General features: G+C 42.3%; 1 protein-coding gene across 2 annotated transcripts in view; it reads right to left on the bottom strand.

Annotated features, from left to right (window-relative positions):
• The window catches only part of NPSR1 (neuropeptide S receptor 1), a 152,580-nt gene extending 137,551 nt beyond the window's left edge, over nucleotides 1-15,029 (bottom strand). For both annotated transcript variants that reach the window (XM_005889111.2, XM_014483724.2), the window contains exon 1: nucleotides 14,886-15,029. In XM_005889111.2, coding sequence (XP_005889173.1) covers nucleotides 14,886-15,029 — 144 coding nt within the window. The remainder of the gene's footprint in view (nucleotides 1-14,885) is intronic.
• Nucleotides 15,030-18,088: the final 3,059 nt, after the last annotated feature.

Genomic DNA, 18,088 nt, shown 5'->3' with positions numbered 1-18,088 from the left:
AAGCAAAAACTTGGGTTCAATACCTGCATGCAAATGGAATTCTGAGTGCTGTGGGGAAATCGTTCGTCCAGTGCAGAGCCTGGAACACCGCTGGCCGGGGTGAATCACAGCTCCTGCCCAACAGAAGAGCAAGGCAAGGAGACTTCAAGAGCTGGAAGAAGAGGAATCAAGGGGAATCTTATTCCCTGCTGCTGCTGCTTTTTCAAGAAGTTCCAACAATCTTCTAGATCCTAAGTAACCTTTGCTATCTCATGTCCAGTATGCTCAGGAGAGTAGGGGTTTATTTAAATGAAGCAAGTTCTTTTAAAAAATGCAAATAACCTTGGAAGATCAAAGGCTGTGGGAGAGACACCCGAGGGAAGGAATTTGTTTACTCAGAACGGCTTTCATGCAAATACTTGGAATCAATTTATTGAGGGAAAAAAATTTGGGGGACAACAGGCGGACTAAGCAAAAGACGGAGAAAAAGAATTTTTTTAAAAGCAGAGCGTGCAAATTCCATGTAGTGATAAAGAACCTGCCTGCCAACATGGAAACGTAAAAGACACAGGTTTGATCCCTGGGTCGGGAAGATCCCCTGCAGAAGGGAATGGCAACCATCTCTGGTATTCTTGCCTGGAGTATTCCATGGACAGAGGAGCCTGGTGGGCTACAGCCCGTAGCATTGCAGAGTCTGACATGACGAAAGCCACTTAGCACACACTGCATGCATGCCAAGTCCACACTGAATGCCGTGGTGAGGATGAGGGCAGGCAGAGGAGGCTGGGGAGGGAGAAATATGGTGTGTGAGAGAATGCGAAAGCTTAGTCTGGGTTCTTGTGAATCATGTCAAAGTTATGCTTGCTTGTTATTTCTCTACAGCCACCTATTTCTTTCCGTAGAAGAACTATCAATGGAACTAAAAAGGAGAGATGTCCCGGGGAGTTTTTGTTTTATTTATCTTTAAGAAGGGAGAATAGTTTGGGTGGGGGGAGAGTGTGGGAGGATGGAGAATCTCAGTGGGTGGGGAGTTTGGGAGGATAAATCTGAGATAAAGAGTCTGTGAGGCTGGTCTTTGAGGAGAAGGGCACTAGCCCACCCTCACCCCTGAAACTCTCTGGGTTGGTAGGACCCTCCCAGGAGATTATTGAGTAGAATTCCATGATTACCCTCCTCCGGCTCCCACCCAAAACGTCACTTCTCACCTAAGACTTGGCTCCTTCCCTTCTTCACCATCCTGAAGGGACATCGTTATTGTTTTGCTCTCACGGCTGAGCTGCCTGGATCCAGAGAAGCCGTGTGATGTGCTCAGGGTAGCACAATATAGAATTGATTTGAGGCCCAAAGCCCATTTCTCGCACTTTCCTTGCTTGTTTAAACTGTAAGGAAAGGATGTGATTCCTTGTGCATCAGGGAAGAGAATAAAAATCCTCTTACTGAGCTGTCATGAAAAAAATGAGCTAATGTTTTAGGTAGTTTTTTGAACTAATTGTTTTTAAAAGTGCCTTCAGATTTCTTTTTTCCCCATAAAATTACCTAAGTGAATAGCACTGTCATTATCTGAAATGTGAAGAATCATTCGGAAAAATTTAGGGCTCTTTTCTTTGGGAAGGAGGAGAAACTATCTCTTTCTTGGTTACCGGGAAACATACAGTCCTGTTTGAATCAATGTTTATAAAACTCTATTCAATCCTTTTGTAATCTAGATAACAGTAATCTAGACAATAGATAATAGTAGGATGAAAAACGTGAGCACAGCCAGCCCCTGCCCCGCCCAAATGTAGAATAAATGAAATGTCTATTTGATTCTCTGTGGTCCACTTCCAAGGGCTTGGCTTCAGCAACCTGGATATATAGTTTTGTACTTGGTATTTGTATCACTTGGTCAAGTCTACGACTCAAAAATAAAAGAAAGCCTACATTACAGTGGCTTAAACAAAGATGTTTTTCATACAATAAGAAATCTGAAGGTACATAGCTGCTGTCCTGAACTCTTTGAAATTGCCTTAGCTTTTCTTTTGTGGTTGCAAAGTGGCTGCTGAAGCACCATGCATTGTGTCTGAATTCAAGGGAGGAAGGAAAATTCAAGCCCTGTCTTTCTCCTTCTATCAAAGAAAAGTGGAATCTTTATCAGAAATCTTATAGACTTCCAATTAAGTTTCTCAAACTGCGCTACTGTTTACTGCAAGGGAGACTAGGCTAGTGAGTATGTGGCTGGGAAAATGAGAAAAGGGTTGAGAATAACTTTGGGGTCAACCAAGTAACACTGCTATCTTCAGGAGCCTATTCAGGACCTCCTCCTTTCACCTCTGCTGTTGATTCGTCCAAAATTTTGTAGCATCATCAATATTTCTCCCTAGTAGTAAATATTATATAGTAAAGTTGTTGTTTTTTGGTCACTAAGTCATGTCTGACTCTTTGTGATCCAGTGGACTTAGCCTGCTAGGCTTCTCTCTTCCATGGGATTTCCTAGGCAAGAATACTGGAGTGGGTTGCCGGTTTCCTTCTCCAGGGGGTCTTCCTGGACCAGGGATCAAATCTGCATCTCCTGCATTGGCAGATGATTTTTTAAACCACTAAGCTACCAGGGAAGCTTGCATAGTAAAGACTCATACTAAACGGCTAATGGTTAATGTCCACTTGTAAAGCAGAAATAAGGAGGACCCTTGGAAAACATTCATAGAGCCATATCCTGGATTATTTGCCTATATTTATGCCAAGGAAAGTGCTAAGTCTGTGATAGGGTTCATTCACTCTTTGAGATTCTCTGAGTGTCTTTTTGAGGTGGCATGGCTGTTGACATTGGAGAAACCCTCTATAGAATAATTTTTTATTAAATAGTACTTAATACAGAGGAAAAGTCATCCTTTGAATGTTAGTTTTGTAGTTTTGACAAACTTAACCATCGTTGCAATCAAGATATAGATATTTCTGTCATCTAAAGGGGGTCTCCAGTGCCATTTTGTAGTCAGCCTCTTCACAGCAACCGCTGATTTGCTTTCTGTCCTTAGAGTTTTGGTTTCTCAACATCATGTAAATGAAATCATTACAGCATTTTGAATCTGGCTCCTTTCACTTAGCATAATGCATTTGAAATTCATCCATTTTGTTCTGTATATCTATAAGCTCATTCCTTTTTATTGCCAAGTAATATTCCATTGCACAGACAACAGACTGGTCTCAAATAGGAAAAGGAGTACGTCAAGGCTGTATATTGTCACCCTGCTTATTAAACTTATATGCAGAGTACATCATGAGAAATGCTGGGCTGGAAGAAGCACAAGCTGGAATCAAGATTTCCGGGAGAAATATCAACAACCTCAGATATGCAGGTGACACCACCCTTATGACAGAAAGTGAAGAGGAACTAAAAAGCCTCTTGATGAAAGTGAAAGAAGAGAGTGAAAAAGTTGGCTTAAAACTCAACATTCAGAAAACGAAGATCATGGCATCTGGTCCCATCACTTCATGGCAAATAGATGGGGAAACAGTGGAAACAGTGTCAGACTTTATTTTTGGGGGCTCCAAAATCACTGCAGATGGTGACTGCAGCCATGAAATTAAAAGACACTTAATCCTTGGAAGGAAAGTTATGACCAGCCTAGATAGCGTATTCAAAAGCAGAGACATTACTTTGCCAACAAAGGTCCATCTAGTCAAGGCTATGGTTTTTCCAGTGGTCGTGTATGGATGTGAGAGTTGGACTGTGAAGAAAGCTGAGTGCCAAAGAATTGATGGTTTTGAACTGTGGTGTTGGAGAAGACTCTTGAGAGTCCCTTGGACTGCAGGGAGATCCAACCAGTCCATTCTGAAAGAGATCAGCCCTGGAATTTCTTTGGAAGGAATGATGCTAAAGCTGAAACTCCAATACTTTGGCCACCCCATGGGAAGAGTTGACTCATTGGAAAAGACTCTGATGCTGGGATGGATTGGGGGCAGGAGGAGAAGGGGACGACAGAGGATGAGATGGCTGGCTGGATGGCATCACTGACTCGATGGACATGAGTCTGAGTGAACTCCGGGAGTTGATGATGGACAGAGAGGCCTGGCGTGCTGCGATTCATGGGGTCGCAAAGAGTCGGACACGACTGAGTGACTGAACTGAACTATCCATTTTCTAGCCACTGGACATTTGAGTTGCTTCCAATTTTTAGCAATTTAAGATAAAGCCACTGTAAGTATTGACATAGAGGCTTTTACATTATTTGTCTTGGACAAATACTCAGGAGTAGGATTTTGGACTTGAGTAATAAATGTATGTTTAACTTTATAAGAAAATGGCAAAAAGTTTTCCCAACTGTCTTTACCATTTTCTTTGCTGTCAGTAATGTATGATGGTTCTAGTTGGTTGCTTCCTATCTTTGCCAGTTCTTGATATCTTCAGTATATTTTTATTTTAGTCATTCTAATGAGTGTGTGGTGGTATTTCTTTGAGGTTTTAATTTGCATTTCACCAGAGACAAATGAGGTTAAGAATTTTTTCATATGTTTAGTCACCATTTGGTGATATGTCTGTTTGAAACTTTGCTATGGTTTTAAGTTGGGGTCTTTTTCTTTGTATTGAGCTTTAAGAATTATCTGTATCTTCTGGATGAAAATTATTTGTGATTTATAGATATTTTCTCCTAGTATGTGGTTTTATTCTCTTCATAGCATCTTTTAAATTATAGAAGTTCCTAATGAAGTCCAATTTATCAAATTTTTCCTTTATGGACTGTGCCACTAGTGTCGTATGTAAGAAATCATTGCCTAATCGAAGGTCACGAAGTTTGCCTTCTATGTTTTCTTTTTCTTTTATTTTAGGTTTTACACTTAGATATATGATCCATTTGATGTTAATTTTTATGGGGTGTGAGGTTTGGGCAGGAGTTCCTTTTTTACACGTAATTATCTATTTGTTCCAGCAACAATTTTGATTTTCTCTATTGAGTTGCCTTTATCTCTTTGTCAAAAGTTAATTGACCAGATATGACTGGGTGTATTTCTGGACTGTTTATCCTGTTCCATTTCTGAATGTGTATGCTTTTCTCAGTACCACACTATTGCTTTAGAGAAGGTCATAGCCAGCCAGTGTGAGTTCCCTAACTTTATTGTTTTTGAGAGTTATTGTGGCTAGTCAATTTCCTTTGCCTTCCCACATACATTTTAGAATCAGCTTATCAATTTGAGCCCCTATGTCATCGTCATTCCTTGCCTCTGCCAATCTTCTCTGATTCCCTGAGCCCTGCATATGATCTGACAGAAAGTCCCACTGCTTCTTCCTGTCCACTCTCAGGCAATCCTTATCTTACTGAGCACTGACACCTCTCATTGGGTCATCATAACTGACTCTCTTTCCTCAATGTTCCCTCCCTACATTCCCACCCAGTACTCTGCAGCCTGATTAATCTCTCTCATCACAGTTTTCACTGTTAGCATTTTTGCTAATAAAACTCTAAAGATTTCTTATGGCCTATAAGGACAAAAAAAGAATCCATATTGTTTAGTCTGAAGGTCCACCTGGGTCTTTTTTATCTCTTTAACTCTTTTATATAAACTGAAAGCTTCCATTTACCTATCTTCAATGAAGATCAACTTGATTTTCTATGCAGAAATCCTTCTTTTTAATTTGTTTATACCTCCTTCTGTCATCCCCCCACTGTCTTTTCTTCTAAGTGACTGCCTTCTCTTCCCTTGCATCATAGCTATTGGCTGAGTATACCTTTCCCCTGTTAGACAGAATTGTCTGACAGTATGGTGCCTGTTTTGTGCATCTTTGGAACCCCGGTACCTAAAGTAATACTCAGTCAAGCCCATCTGTGATTCTCAACTTCATAAAGGAGTACATGACATGGGAAGGAAAAGAATATAGTTTAAAAGATTATATTCTGAATTGTATTTTGATTTGGGGGTTTCCCAGGTGGCCCTAGTGATAAAGAACTCATCTGCCAACGCAGGAAACATAAGATACATGGGTTTGATCCCTGAGTCAGGAAGATCTCTTGGAAGAGGGCATGAAAACCCACTCCAGTATTCTTGCCTGGAGAACCGCCATGGACAAAGGAGCCTGGTGGGCTACAGTCCATAGGGTCACAAAAAGCTGGACACAATTGAAGCAATTTAGTATGCATGCATGACTTATTTTTAGGTATGATATTTATTTTCAAATTTAAATTAAATTGAGAAAAACTATTTATGTTTATCTATAGGTGTTAAAATTTTTAAAGGTTAAATAATCTTAGTAATATTTGTTGAATGAAAATATTAGTTTCCCAGCCCCTTAGGACAATGATAAATCCTCTTTGACTCTCTACACCCTACACTCCCACTGTGTAGTATAGGGCCCTACACAGTGAAAGCAGCTGTAGTCTCAGTGTTCACAGGATAAATACCTTTTCTGCTTGAAGTGTCCACAGGCAGCAGACAGGAACCATGTGTGACCACCTGATTGACATTCTAGTAGACAAGGCTGATCCATTCACCCCACTGGAGCAGATTCTTCCTGTTGTCCACAGGTGATACTCTCTGCCCTCTGCACTTTGCAGAAGATCTCTGTGACTGAACTTCTATAATCAGGCATCAGAACACATAAACAGAGAGCAGGGATGTGAACGCTGACATACTCTCTCAATACCCAGCTGGTGTTTTAGGGCTCAGAAGTGGATGGCTTTCCAGCCTCAGATATGGAAGCTGAGCTGGCAGCAAGGGAAGGGGAGCAGACAGAACCTGGATGTTGTTTGCTTTAGGTCTAATGATCTGGACTTCCCAGGTGACTCACATGGTAAAGAATCTGCCTGCAATGTGGGAGACGTGGGTTTGATCCCTGGAATGGAAAGATTCCCTGGAGAAGGAACTGGCAACCCTCTCCAGTGTTCTTGCCTGGAGAATCCCAGGGTCAGAAGAGCCTGGCAGGCTACAATCCCTGGGGTCACAAAGAGTTGGACGCGACCAAGAGACTAAAACACACACACACACATACACACACACCCCCCACCAATAGGGCTTGCTATCGTGTCAGTGAAAAAAAGTGAAGTCATTCAGTCGTGTCCAACTCTTTGTGACCCCATGGACGGTAGCCTAGTACGCTTCTCCGTCTATGTCAGGAGTTTCCCCAAATCATGGTGCCTTTAAGTTTAACCCAATGGCTTGGAGAATAAGGATTAAGACTCCATCTACTTTAATGTTTTCATGTGAATTTGCTGAGACCTTAGGAATAAACTTGTTACACAGATTGTTTCTCAATATGCTCTTTCATTCAATAAAACATGTTTTGATGATTTGTCTACCATGTTGTCAGGCACTGCCCCAGGGGTAGTGGGATCTCGAGCTGCCTTAAAATGACTGACATCAGGTATGTGTGTATGTTTCTGTACGTGTGTCAGTCTATGTTTATGCGCACACGTGTGTGTGTGTGTGTGTGTGTGTGTGTGTAGGCGGACATGCATGTCAAGAGAAGAATCTTGTCACACAAAGACTTGAAGTGCTTTGGAAACATAAGAATAGTGGCAGTGCTGATCTACTAAACAAATCTGAATTCTTCACAGACGACAGGGCAACTGAGCCGAGATGTGATATCAGAAGAAAAAGCTATGAGAAAGGCACGTCTGCCAAAAGATAATAGTTTCCTGGAATACAGTATCCAGTGAGCCATGGTGCAGGAGAGGAGAGAAATGGGGGAGGAGGGGCAGTCAGATTGTGAAAAGCTAGAAGGCTAGTTTGGAGAGTTTGGGTTTTATCGTGCAGAAGGTGAAGGTCAAACCATGCTTGATGCTATGTTCCCCGCACTGGGGGCGTTCAATTAAGCTACATTTCCCATGCCCAACAACTAACTAATTATTGCCAGCGGAACTGGAGTCAGTCATGCATCATTTCAGGCCAAAGCAGATAGGGTAAGTTTTGCCATCTCCCTTGGAAACTGCTTATTTTAGAAGGCAGAGATACAAGTTGACCTGCTTGCACCTGGGATGGGAGAGAAAAATAAACTTTTAATGTGTTAAATCACCGAGGTTCAGGGTGTAGACTTTTTCGGTTTTGTTTTTTAAATTAATGGGACTTTGTTATTATTATTATTATTGCCAAGCTGTGTGAGGCTTGTGGGATTTTACTTCTTTGACCAGGAATCTAACCCTCTCCCCACACCCCACTGCCCTCTACCAAAATGGAAGTGCAGATTCCCAATCACCAGTCCTCTAGGGAAACCCTGGGGTTTAATTTTTTGCTATTACAGAGACCTATCCTATCCAACTAAAATCGACAGTAGAACCATGTTTATTTTTCCTTTTTTTCTTCCTTTCTTTGTTTGTTTCTTGCTTTCTTTCATTTATTTTTTAGAAAGTTCACACCCTTAACTTCTATCAGGCCTTGTGTTCACATCAGGTTAAAAAAAGGAATGCTATTTTTAAATCCTCCTAGAGCTGATGGTGAGTCTGATGAAATCATATGATGTCAAGTTGTTAACTGTAAGGTGCTGCCAAGTATAAGAGACCCACCATTTTTAGGCAGATGTCAATATTGCCTAAGGAAAAAGATAAGAACCCTGGTTATCCCTTAATGACTTCATCATGACCTTGGTGGTTTTGCCATCTTGTGGCCCAGAAAATCTTTCTACCATGGTAGAAACTCACCCCTTCTGGATGGGGTATAACTTCCCATCTCTGTAAAAAGCCCTCTTGTAGTAAGCCATTAAGCTTGCATAGGTAAAAATTAGATGTGGCATCTGGATGATAAAGAAGGAAGTGGAATCATCTCTAGATATCTTATCCTACATTTTCCATGGTCTAATTGAGAGAAATGAAACAATTCAGCACCACTGTTTGGGGGCCTAAAGCATACTGAAGCGGTCTTGGAGATCTTCCAGTACACGGATCTCTCTTAGTATCTTCAGAAGATTCTTCTGTGTAGGTAACAGTGGCGCCTCATCTCTCCGGAGCTTCAGAAAGGAGTATAACAACCCACCCCTGGGGCTAACAGTCCTCAAACACTGTACTTAAGGCCATCACTGTCCTTAATGGCCCCACCAACATTTAATCACTTAACTTGTCACAACAATCCTCTGAAGGACATTCAGTTATTAGCACCATTTGTCAGACGAATAAACCAATGGATAGGCAGGAGTGAACTTCCTCAAGTTCTCAGCCAGATGGTGGAAGCACTGGCAGCTGACGTCAGCAGTCCTATTTTACAGCCTGTGCCTCACTACAGTGACGGGGAAGATTCAAGAGCCTGAGTAAACCTGGGAATGACTAGGCTACTTCTTCCATCAGCTGAGCTGAGAGGTCCAGGAGAAGCCAAGTTCAGTTACAGAAAATAAAATTACATTTCTCGTCTACTTCAGTGCATAGCTCGAAATGTTCTTACCTACTATCAACAGGAAATTACTTCAAGGATGACAGGGTAATATGTATATATTATTATTATTTTTTTCTTTTTGAAGCACTAATGGATATGCTCTTTTCCACCTTCTTGAGAAAACCTCTCGGAGCTTTGGCAGCCAGAGAGCTCTACACCGTCTGCCCTCTGGGTACAGTCTTTACTCCAGCAATGCAGACAAAGAGAAATAAGTCAGCTCCTGGCTCTCAAAATACCTCTTGAAGGATATCATAAACAGCTTCAATAGACATGTCTTTTTCCTTTGCAAGAGGATGTGTCTTTTGAGCCTTCAGCTCAAAAGAGTCTGGAATAATTCATTTGGCGGCAAACAGTCTAGTCAGGCTCCCCACCACAGAGAAAGCAGGCAGTGGGAGACAGGAGTGAAAGCAGGCGGTGGGAGACAGGAGTGTCAGATGGTACAGTGGTGGTGCAGAGTGTGAGGAGATCAGACACTGATGAGAGGATTTGTACAGCCCCGCCCCCCGCCCCCGTGCCAAGGCTACCACAGGAAAAGAGAAGAAGAGAACAAGGTAGGGAACACAGGATTAGAGAGTGGCGAGCTCCACTTACTGTACAGACACCAGGGGATGGCAGGCCCCTGGGATTCACCCAGCTCTAGTGAGGTGGCAGTTGGATAGTTAATGGCCTCGTGGGGAAACAGAGGACCAGACCAGAGCTGGGAGGCAAGCAGTCAACCTTTTCTTTCCCAGGAAGGACGCAGAAATTCAGAGGGTTGAGAGAGGGGAGGAGGGAGGTGTGAACACCTGTGCACCTGAAGGGAAATGGGACAAACGGATGCTCCCGCAGAAGACAGCACAGCCTGACCCGAGCCTGATGTAGATCTGACAAGGATCTGCAACAAGCACCAACTCTTCTGAAAGCCAGACAGGACTCTTCATCCCAGCCAGTGCCAAATGGCCCAGGTTCCTCCCCAGGTCAGACTTGCTCCCTCACTCCAGCCACACGTATCTGGACACACACACTCTGGAAGCATCATTCCTGGAGCTTAGATGCCTTTCCTGAGTCAGAAAGTGGGAAACCCCTTCACAGGCTGAAAAACTGCAACTCTGCATTTACTCTGAATCAACTATGATTGTTACCTGCCATCAGATGATGTGATACAAAGAGATCAGTGATACAAAGAGAAAGTTGGTTGAGAGAGTTTTCCCTTTTCACACACGAGAGTACACAGCTTGGGAACTGCACGACAGTCTTGTAAATAAAGCCAACCAATGAAATGTGTGCCTTTCTCAGGGGCGTAGGGTGAAGTTGGATGTGGTATAGCGCTGGTCCAGGGCAGGGGATTGGAGAGTAGCATGCTAGGTGTGCCCAACAGGAACAGGCAGTGACACCAGACGTTTAATAATTATTTAACTGGGCAAAACTAGTGGTAATTCCCTATGAACAGTCACAGTATTCAGCTCTAGAAACTCAATATGAACACTGAGTGAAACTGATTAGAAGAGGAAAAAAAGATGCTGATAAAATGCAAGAACCATTGTTATAAGTTTCAGGAAGCACCTTGAAAGGACAGGAACCAAGGGCTCCTGGACTCCAGGAAGGGCATCCCTGACATTGTTCTGAGGCCCAAGGCAGGAAAGGAGACAGTCAAGTCTTGTAGGGGCGAAGTGGGACTAAAGGAGTGTGCAGAGAAGCAGGTAAGTGGGCACAGAGATAGCTGAAGTGGCAGCCACTGGAAGTGAAAGTGCTGGTTCACAGTGGGTACAGTGTGTTCTTACAAAGGAATTGTCAGTCTAAATATAGTAAAAATAAGAACGGTATACTTCAGATTCTTTATATCATTAAACGTTTCTTTAAGCCTAGTGTGAGATAATTGAAACTTGGGTTGAACTGGAATTTGCTTTTGTTATATTAATGGAGGAGGAATGTGTTAAGAAAATTAAGAGACAGCAGGCAGAGGGAGCAAAACAAAGGGAACAAACTGTGTCCAATCACCCTCAAGCACTTAGAAGCAACCATTTACATATAAACAATAGTTAGACTAATTGCATGTCATTTGTAATGACCCGCTAAAGGAGATTCAAAAAAAGATCATTGTCAAGTAATAGTTTTGCAATCTTGGTTCATGTTTCTCCCCTCACCTGAGAGTAATAAAACTAAGTTCTTTTGCATTATTTTATAATTTCAGCAATTTACTAATTCAAGTAGGTTTCCCTCCCAGTACTTTGAATTAATTTTTAGGAATCAGGGATTCAGGAAATTTTGCAAGTGAATTTACCAGCAAAATTAAGGCTATTAAGAAGAGTTTCATCTTTGTCTTCCACTGAACAGTCTTATTTTCAGGTCCTCCATTCACTTTCTTATGAGTGAGGTCCCATCCTCCTTAAAGATGTATGGTAGATTCTTGAAGCCCATGGAAGTGCTTGATGCTGAGGACTAGAAATGGATGAGGTGAACTAGATGGAACCTTGAACATATGAGACATTGAAAACTGTGGAAAAAACCAGGGCCTGAGCTGAGAACCTTGAACCCAGGACCACAGAGCTTTAGTCATGTGAAACCCACGATGGAAGAAGAAAGTGGTGAACTCACTTCTGCCCTTCCTGCTGGTATCCAAGAATATACAGAGGATGGCAGAGTGGGTTAGAACAGTGGGGAGCAGGGGCAAGAATTTGGAGATAGAGATGGGAAGAAAGAAAAGCCTCCAAGCTTGTGAAGAAAGGGCTGGTAAGATTTAGACATGGATATCTTATCTTCTGCCAAGAGAGCTTTGGGTTCGGAGGAGAACTTGAGGGCTACATAAGGAAGTAGGTTAGAAGCCCAGGCATGTAGACTGAGTAAAGCAGCTAAGACTAGGGCAGACAGCAATGAGTGGGTGTGGGTTCGCTAGGGCTAAACCAGTATGAGCTACAGTGTATGATGATACACTTACTTTTATATTCCACCCACAGGAAACTATTACTTACCTTCATCACATTGGCTTAGAAATGGAATAAGGATGAACTAAATGTGCCTAGAGAGGAGGACCTCAGTGAATACATTTGATAAAGACCTGGCAGGGCAGGGGCTGACCTGTGGAGTAGCAGTGAATAAGACCCTCACCTCTGTCACTGAGAAAGCAAACTTTCTGATGCCCAGTCTGACAACATGTAGGTGGCAGACAGAAACAGAACACAGAACCACAGTTCATTTATGCAGTAAATGTTTATTGAGTAGGACATGCATGGTGCAGGGTTTTGGAGAAAACATGAAACAAACATTAGTCATTACTTTCACTTGAGGAGCTTAATGACTGTTGCACATTGACCTGACACATTATTGACATAGTTGAGCACAGAGTTAGATTAAGTGGCAAAGAGAGGAGGTATACTCCAGACACTACCGGAACTCGGAGGAGGGATGGGTTTGGGGGGCTTCAGGGAGGAAGCAACCCAAGAGGAGCCTTAAAGACCAGGTTGAACTTAGATAAACTCAGATGAAGATGAAAGGCATTCGAAATGAAAGGTACACCATATCAAATGAGACACTTCACAAAAGTCTTTCAGAAAGATTCATGTCACCAAGAAAGCTCACAGCCAATGCAATGTATGGCTTTTGCTATTGCTATTATTTCTTCTACTTTTACTGCTGTTACCACTTCATTTTTGATGACATTTCTACTGCTTTTGGAAAAGGTGATGGAGATTAAAAGGACATGGTTGGGAGGAAATCTACAAACACAGTTCTGACTTTCTTCTTGAGACACGTGTGGGATAAAAGGATCACAAGAAATAAGAGTTTGCATCAAAACTGCTTGTGCTCAAAGGGGATGGTGGAAAAAGTTACACACTAGCTTAAGACACTTAAGCTAGTTCTCACCAACACTACTACTGATTGTTGTGTAACTAAAAATCACTGCTTTAATGAATGATTGTATTTTTAAAAAAATGAAACAGAACATTCTAAGTTCCTGATCAGACATATTTTCTTTCTTTCTGTTTCTCTCCTTGTCTAGTGGTTCAACTGCTGGAGGGCAAACTTATTAATAGAAATGAGATGAAAATGATGTGATTTTCCATAGTGCCTAGAGATGATGTTGCTAGGACAGAGTTCAAACACTAGAAGAGAGTGAGTAGGGGTTTGTTTGTCCAAACACTCAAAACTTCCCCTTCGGAGCTGTATTAAAAAAAAAAAAATTGGCAAATGAGATTTCAGCTGATTATTGCCTGACTCTCAGAACAACTGTCTTATTGCTGATTATTATCCTTTCTGCAGTGGCCAGTCTCTCTTCATTCTGTTTGCTGTCATGTTCTATAAATATCAAAAAGGCTGCAGAGGCAGCATCTCTGAGAGGAGCAGTAGGCTTCCTGGGTGCAGAAAGCCTGCCTCTCCAAGACAGAATCTCTGGATCTGAAGGCTGATTTCAGAGGGGATTATTCAGTCAATGGTAAATGGCACCCCACTCCAATTTCAGTTTCTATTTTCTGTTGTAGATCTGGGCAGCTGGGCTGTGTGTGTGCATGAATGCATTAGGAAGTGGTGCCTAGGGATGGGTCCCATGCAATCCACCTAAGTGACTTGTTCCACTCTGCTTTGCTACATTTTCTCTAGGGCTCTCAAGCACCAGTGAGGCTGGCTTCCAGCGCAGCTCCTGGCTGAAAGTTTTATTCTGAGTGTTGAAAAAGAAGCAAAGCTCCAAGGTAGATATTATAGCAAATTCTACCTCGTCAGTAAAAACCAAATCATTTCAAGAACACCCAGAGAATTAAAAAAAAAAAAAAACTGCTAGAATTTTTCTTGAAGTATGAAAAACCAGTTTGAGTCCTGGGAATTAGTGTAACAGCTGAATGCACCATCAGGCAGCCTGTGAAATAACCTGACATCCCTGCATTCCCATGCAAGAAGCAGGAAACTATTTTCTGGATGCCCGGTTTATTCCTGACCACAATCTTGTGGAAGAGGAAACAGTATCAGCCTAACAATGGCCTCTTCCTCAATGTGGCCCTTGGATACTTTGAAAGTGAAACTTACTAAACTCTGATTTCCTCATTTCTTTTAGGAGGGAACTTGTGAACCGTAACATCACCGACTACAGTTAAGGACCTTATTTCCCTCCGATGTTCACTGCAAAGGATCAACACAGAAAGTGTGGTCCTTCTTTCCTTACTCAGCGCTATGTCCCTCATTGCAACAGGTAGCGTCCTGGGCGATGCGGGCTTTACAAACCTCTGATGCTCCTAACAAAAAACTCACAACAATAACCCTTACGAGGAACAGACATTTCAAGCACTACTATAGGATTAACTAAAAGCACTTTCACCTAAGGAAAGGGGAAAATTAAAAAGTCATCCACTTACAAATGTTACTCATGACTCTTACATTTGTAGCAGCAGCAGGGAAAAAAAAAAACAAAACAAATATTCTTAAGAAATGACGAAATATATCCTAGCACAATATGAAAAACTTACTTTTATAGCTCATCGGTTTTTTTTTAAACTCTTTTTAGTAAATAAAATAAGCTACACTCTGAATGATATTGGCTGTGATCTTTGAACTTAAAATTCTACTTTGTCTTATTATTTAAAATCAGTGTTCAGAGTGGAAGGCAGGAAACTTACCTTGAAGGAGTAGTAGAAGGAGCCCCATTCCTCTCCTTCCACCTCTGCAGTGAAAGTCACTGTTTCAGTACAAAGGACAGGAGAATTCAGTGCCTGCCCAGTCCCATTGGACTTGGCGCTGCCCTCTGTGAGGTTGGCTGGCATGGCTCAGGTGGAGTGGATTCCCGCCGTCCTTGAGCCTGCAGCTGATGGAGAGAGTCCCACCCTCTTCTTGAGAGCCAGGCAGCAGCTGCGGCTCTGCCCTCCTCTGCCTCCCTGAGCTTCTTCTGGAGCTCAGCTGAGCACAGGCTCAGAGCCCTCCCGGAACCCACCTCACTAAAGAGCTCTGCCTGCCTGCTCAAGCCACGTGCTGCTTACTCCTCGGCAGTTATGATCCAGTAGCCGGCGCAGCCTCAACACCCCATGTACCTGCCCAGAGGTGAGGGGGGGGCTTGCCCTGAAAAGCTGGCAGGAGCCCCTCACAGCAATCCACATGGCTCCCCAGGCAGTCCTTCGTGCTCAGCTGCACTTCTCCTCACTTCTGGAACAGACCCCCCTGCCTCCCACATCTGCTCCAGCTTCAACAAGACAGGAATTTGGATTCCATAGCCACTTGATTAATTCAGGTCATGTTTGCCTTTCTGAAATCAAATCATAATGATGCATTTTTTTTCAACTGAGGGTACCTTCTGACTTATGATCCTCACTCAAGCATTTACTTAGTAGCCTGCATGTTATTTCAGTAAGTGTGAGCAAAGAGCACGTTTGAATCTCACACCCCTGATTCTACTCTAGGTTTTCAGAGGGCAGTGCTTCAGAAAAGCCTGGGGTCTGTGCCTGTCAGTCAACCACCACCTCTCATGATGTGACTGGGACTGGTGTTTGGTAGATACTCTTATCTCCTTGATGTTCTTTTATTTGATGTCCAAAACAACTCTGAGAGGTAGGCAGGGAACATATCTTTATATTCTCATTTGACACTAGAAGAGGCTGCTGCTTGGTGGTGAAACGACTTGCCCAAGATCCCACAGCTGGTGATGGAAATGAGATGATAACTCAGTTCTTCAGAAATTCCTAGACAGTGGTGCTTTTACTGTAACATACTATAATTTGCATCAAATCTCAGGAGCCTGTTGAGATATGAAGCTAAAGGAGTAAGGAGAGCAGGCCAGGTATAAAACAACAGTACTAAGCTGCTTGTATTGCAACAAAGCGTGATACCTGATAACTTACACTGAAGATGCTCAGTGAGCCAAACTTGCAAGCAATGTCTTAAAAGACTATAGCCCCCATAATATTTCCTGGGACAGTTGTAGCGTAATCCATCCAGCCTAAGAGGAGTGCAGTATGCTAGAGATGAGAAGATACTGTCTATGCTGAAGGGACAACAAATAAGAGGAAGCTGTCAGAAAATACCAGCTGAGCCACGAAGGAAGCCCCAGGGTGAGCTGTAGACTCTTAGGGAAAAGGTCAAAACAAGACGACAACCAAATAGTAAAATGAACGAAGAGTGTTCTAACTGGCACATAAACGTGAACAAAGTGCTCAACCACTGGTGAAACAAAAGCAACTTAAAACAAGGCAGAATTTTTATTTGTTGGCATAGCAAAACTAGGGTCCGGCTACCCCAAGTATTGACAATGATGAGAAGAAGCGGTGTGAGAATTAGCAGATATGCTCACCTTGAAGAGCTATTTGGCAGTATCCAGTAAAGCCAAGATTCAGCAGTCTATAATTTTCCATCTCTTTATCTGGGTTACTTGCATGTATTTAATTTAGGGAAATCCAGTGCACTCCACACATAAAATGCATGCATCTTTTCATAGGTCTGTTTTACTTCAATGAGAATTTATAAAGCAATATCCATGAGAAACTTCTAGGAAAGAACAGAAGCCAGTTTAGTCATAGTGTGGTGAGGATAAAGAGAGAGAAAATGGTAGATGCCATGAGCAGGTGGAGAGAAAACTTCTGTTTGTGCTGTTTTCTCTCCACTCATGGTCCAGCTGGATTAGTTTTTGACCTGTGGCTACCCAAGAGAATATTTATGTCTGTGTACAAGGAAACATGCAAGAGACGCCTATGCAATACTCCTTAGAAACAAATTAGAAGTAACCTAAATATTTACAGTGACAAAATCAATGAGGAGCTCCAAACCAGAAATTACCCACATGCCTATCAACAGTAGACTGGATAAATAAATTTCTATGTAATCATATAATGAAATACTTTATATCAATAAGAATGAGTAATCTATAGCAAATGTAAAATTATAGATGAAATATACAAACATAAAGCTAAACAAAATATTTTTAAATTTATATGAAGTATGACTACATATGAGCTTCCCTGATGGCTCAGCAGTAAAGAATCCACCTGCAATGCAGGAGATATGGGTTCGACACACAGGTTCAACCCCTGGGTTGGGAAGATTCCCTGGAGAAGGAAATGGCAACCTACTCCAGTATTCTTATTGAGAAATTCCATGGACAGAGGAGCCTGGCAGACTGCAGTCCATGGGGTTGCAAGAGTTGGAAAAAACATGGTGACTAAACCACCACCACCATGACAATATATGTGTGTGCATATATATAATATACATATACATACACGTGTACGTGTTTTACAATAGAATACTGCACAACATTTGAAAGGAATGGTTGCAGATAAGATGGCAAACTAGCATGGTGTGATGGTTAATTTTATATGTCAACTGGGGAGGTTGGTGCCCAGATATTTGGTGAAACATTCTCAGTGTGTCTGTGAGGATGTTTTGGGATAACATTAACTTTTGACTCATTAGACTGAGTAAAGCAGATGCCCTACCTGATGTTGGTGGCTTTCATTCAATCTATTGAAAATCTGAATAGAACAACAATGCCGATCCTGTCTGGAACAAGAGGGAACTCCTCCCACCAGACTGCTTTGAGCTGGGGCATTGGTTTCTTTCAAGGCTTTAGATTTGAACAGAAGCCTTAGCTCTTCATGGGTCTCAAGGCTGCAAGCTTTTAGACTGAAAACACGAATTAGCTCCCCTGGCTAGCTGACTACCGGTCGTAGGACTACAAGGCCTTTATGATCACAGGAGCCAATTCCCTAGAGTAAATCAGTTTCTCCCTCGATATATCTCTCATTGTTTCTGTTTTCTTTGGAGCAACCCCAGTATTAGACAAGGCCTCTGGCTCTTCACTTGAATTCATTCCTACTGCTGCTGCTGCTAAGTCGCT

The sequence above is a fragment of the Bos mutus genome, chromosome 4 (assembly GCF_027580195.1).
Source record: "Bos mutus isolate GX-2022 chromosome 4, NWIPB_WYAK_1.1, whole genome shotgun sequence".
NCBI lineage: Eukaryota > Metazoa > Chordata > Mammalia > Artiodactyla > Bovidae > Bos > Bos mutus.
The sequence above is the reverse complement of the archived record's forward strand: the minus strand, read 5'-3'. Positions and strand labels throughout refer to the sequence as shown.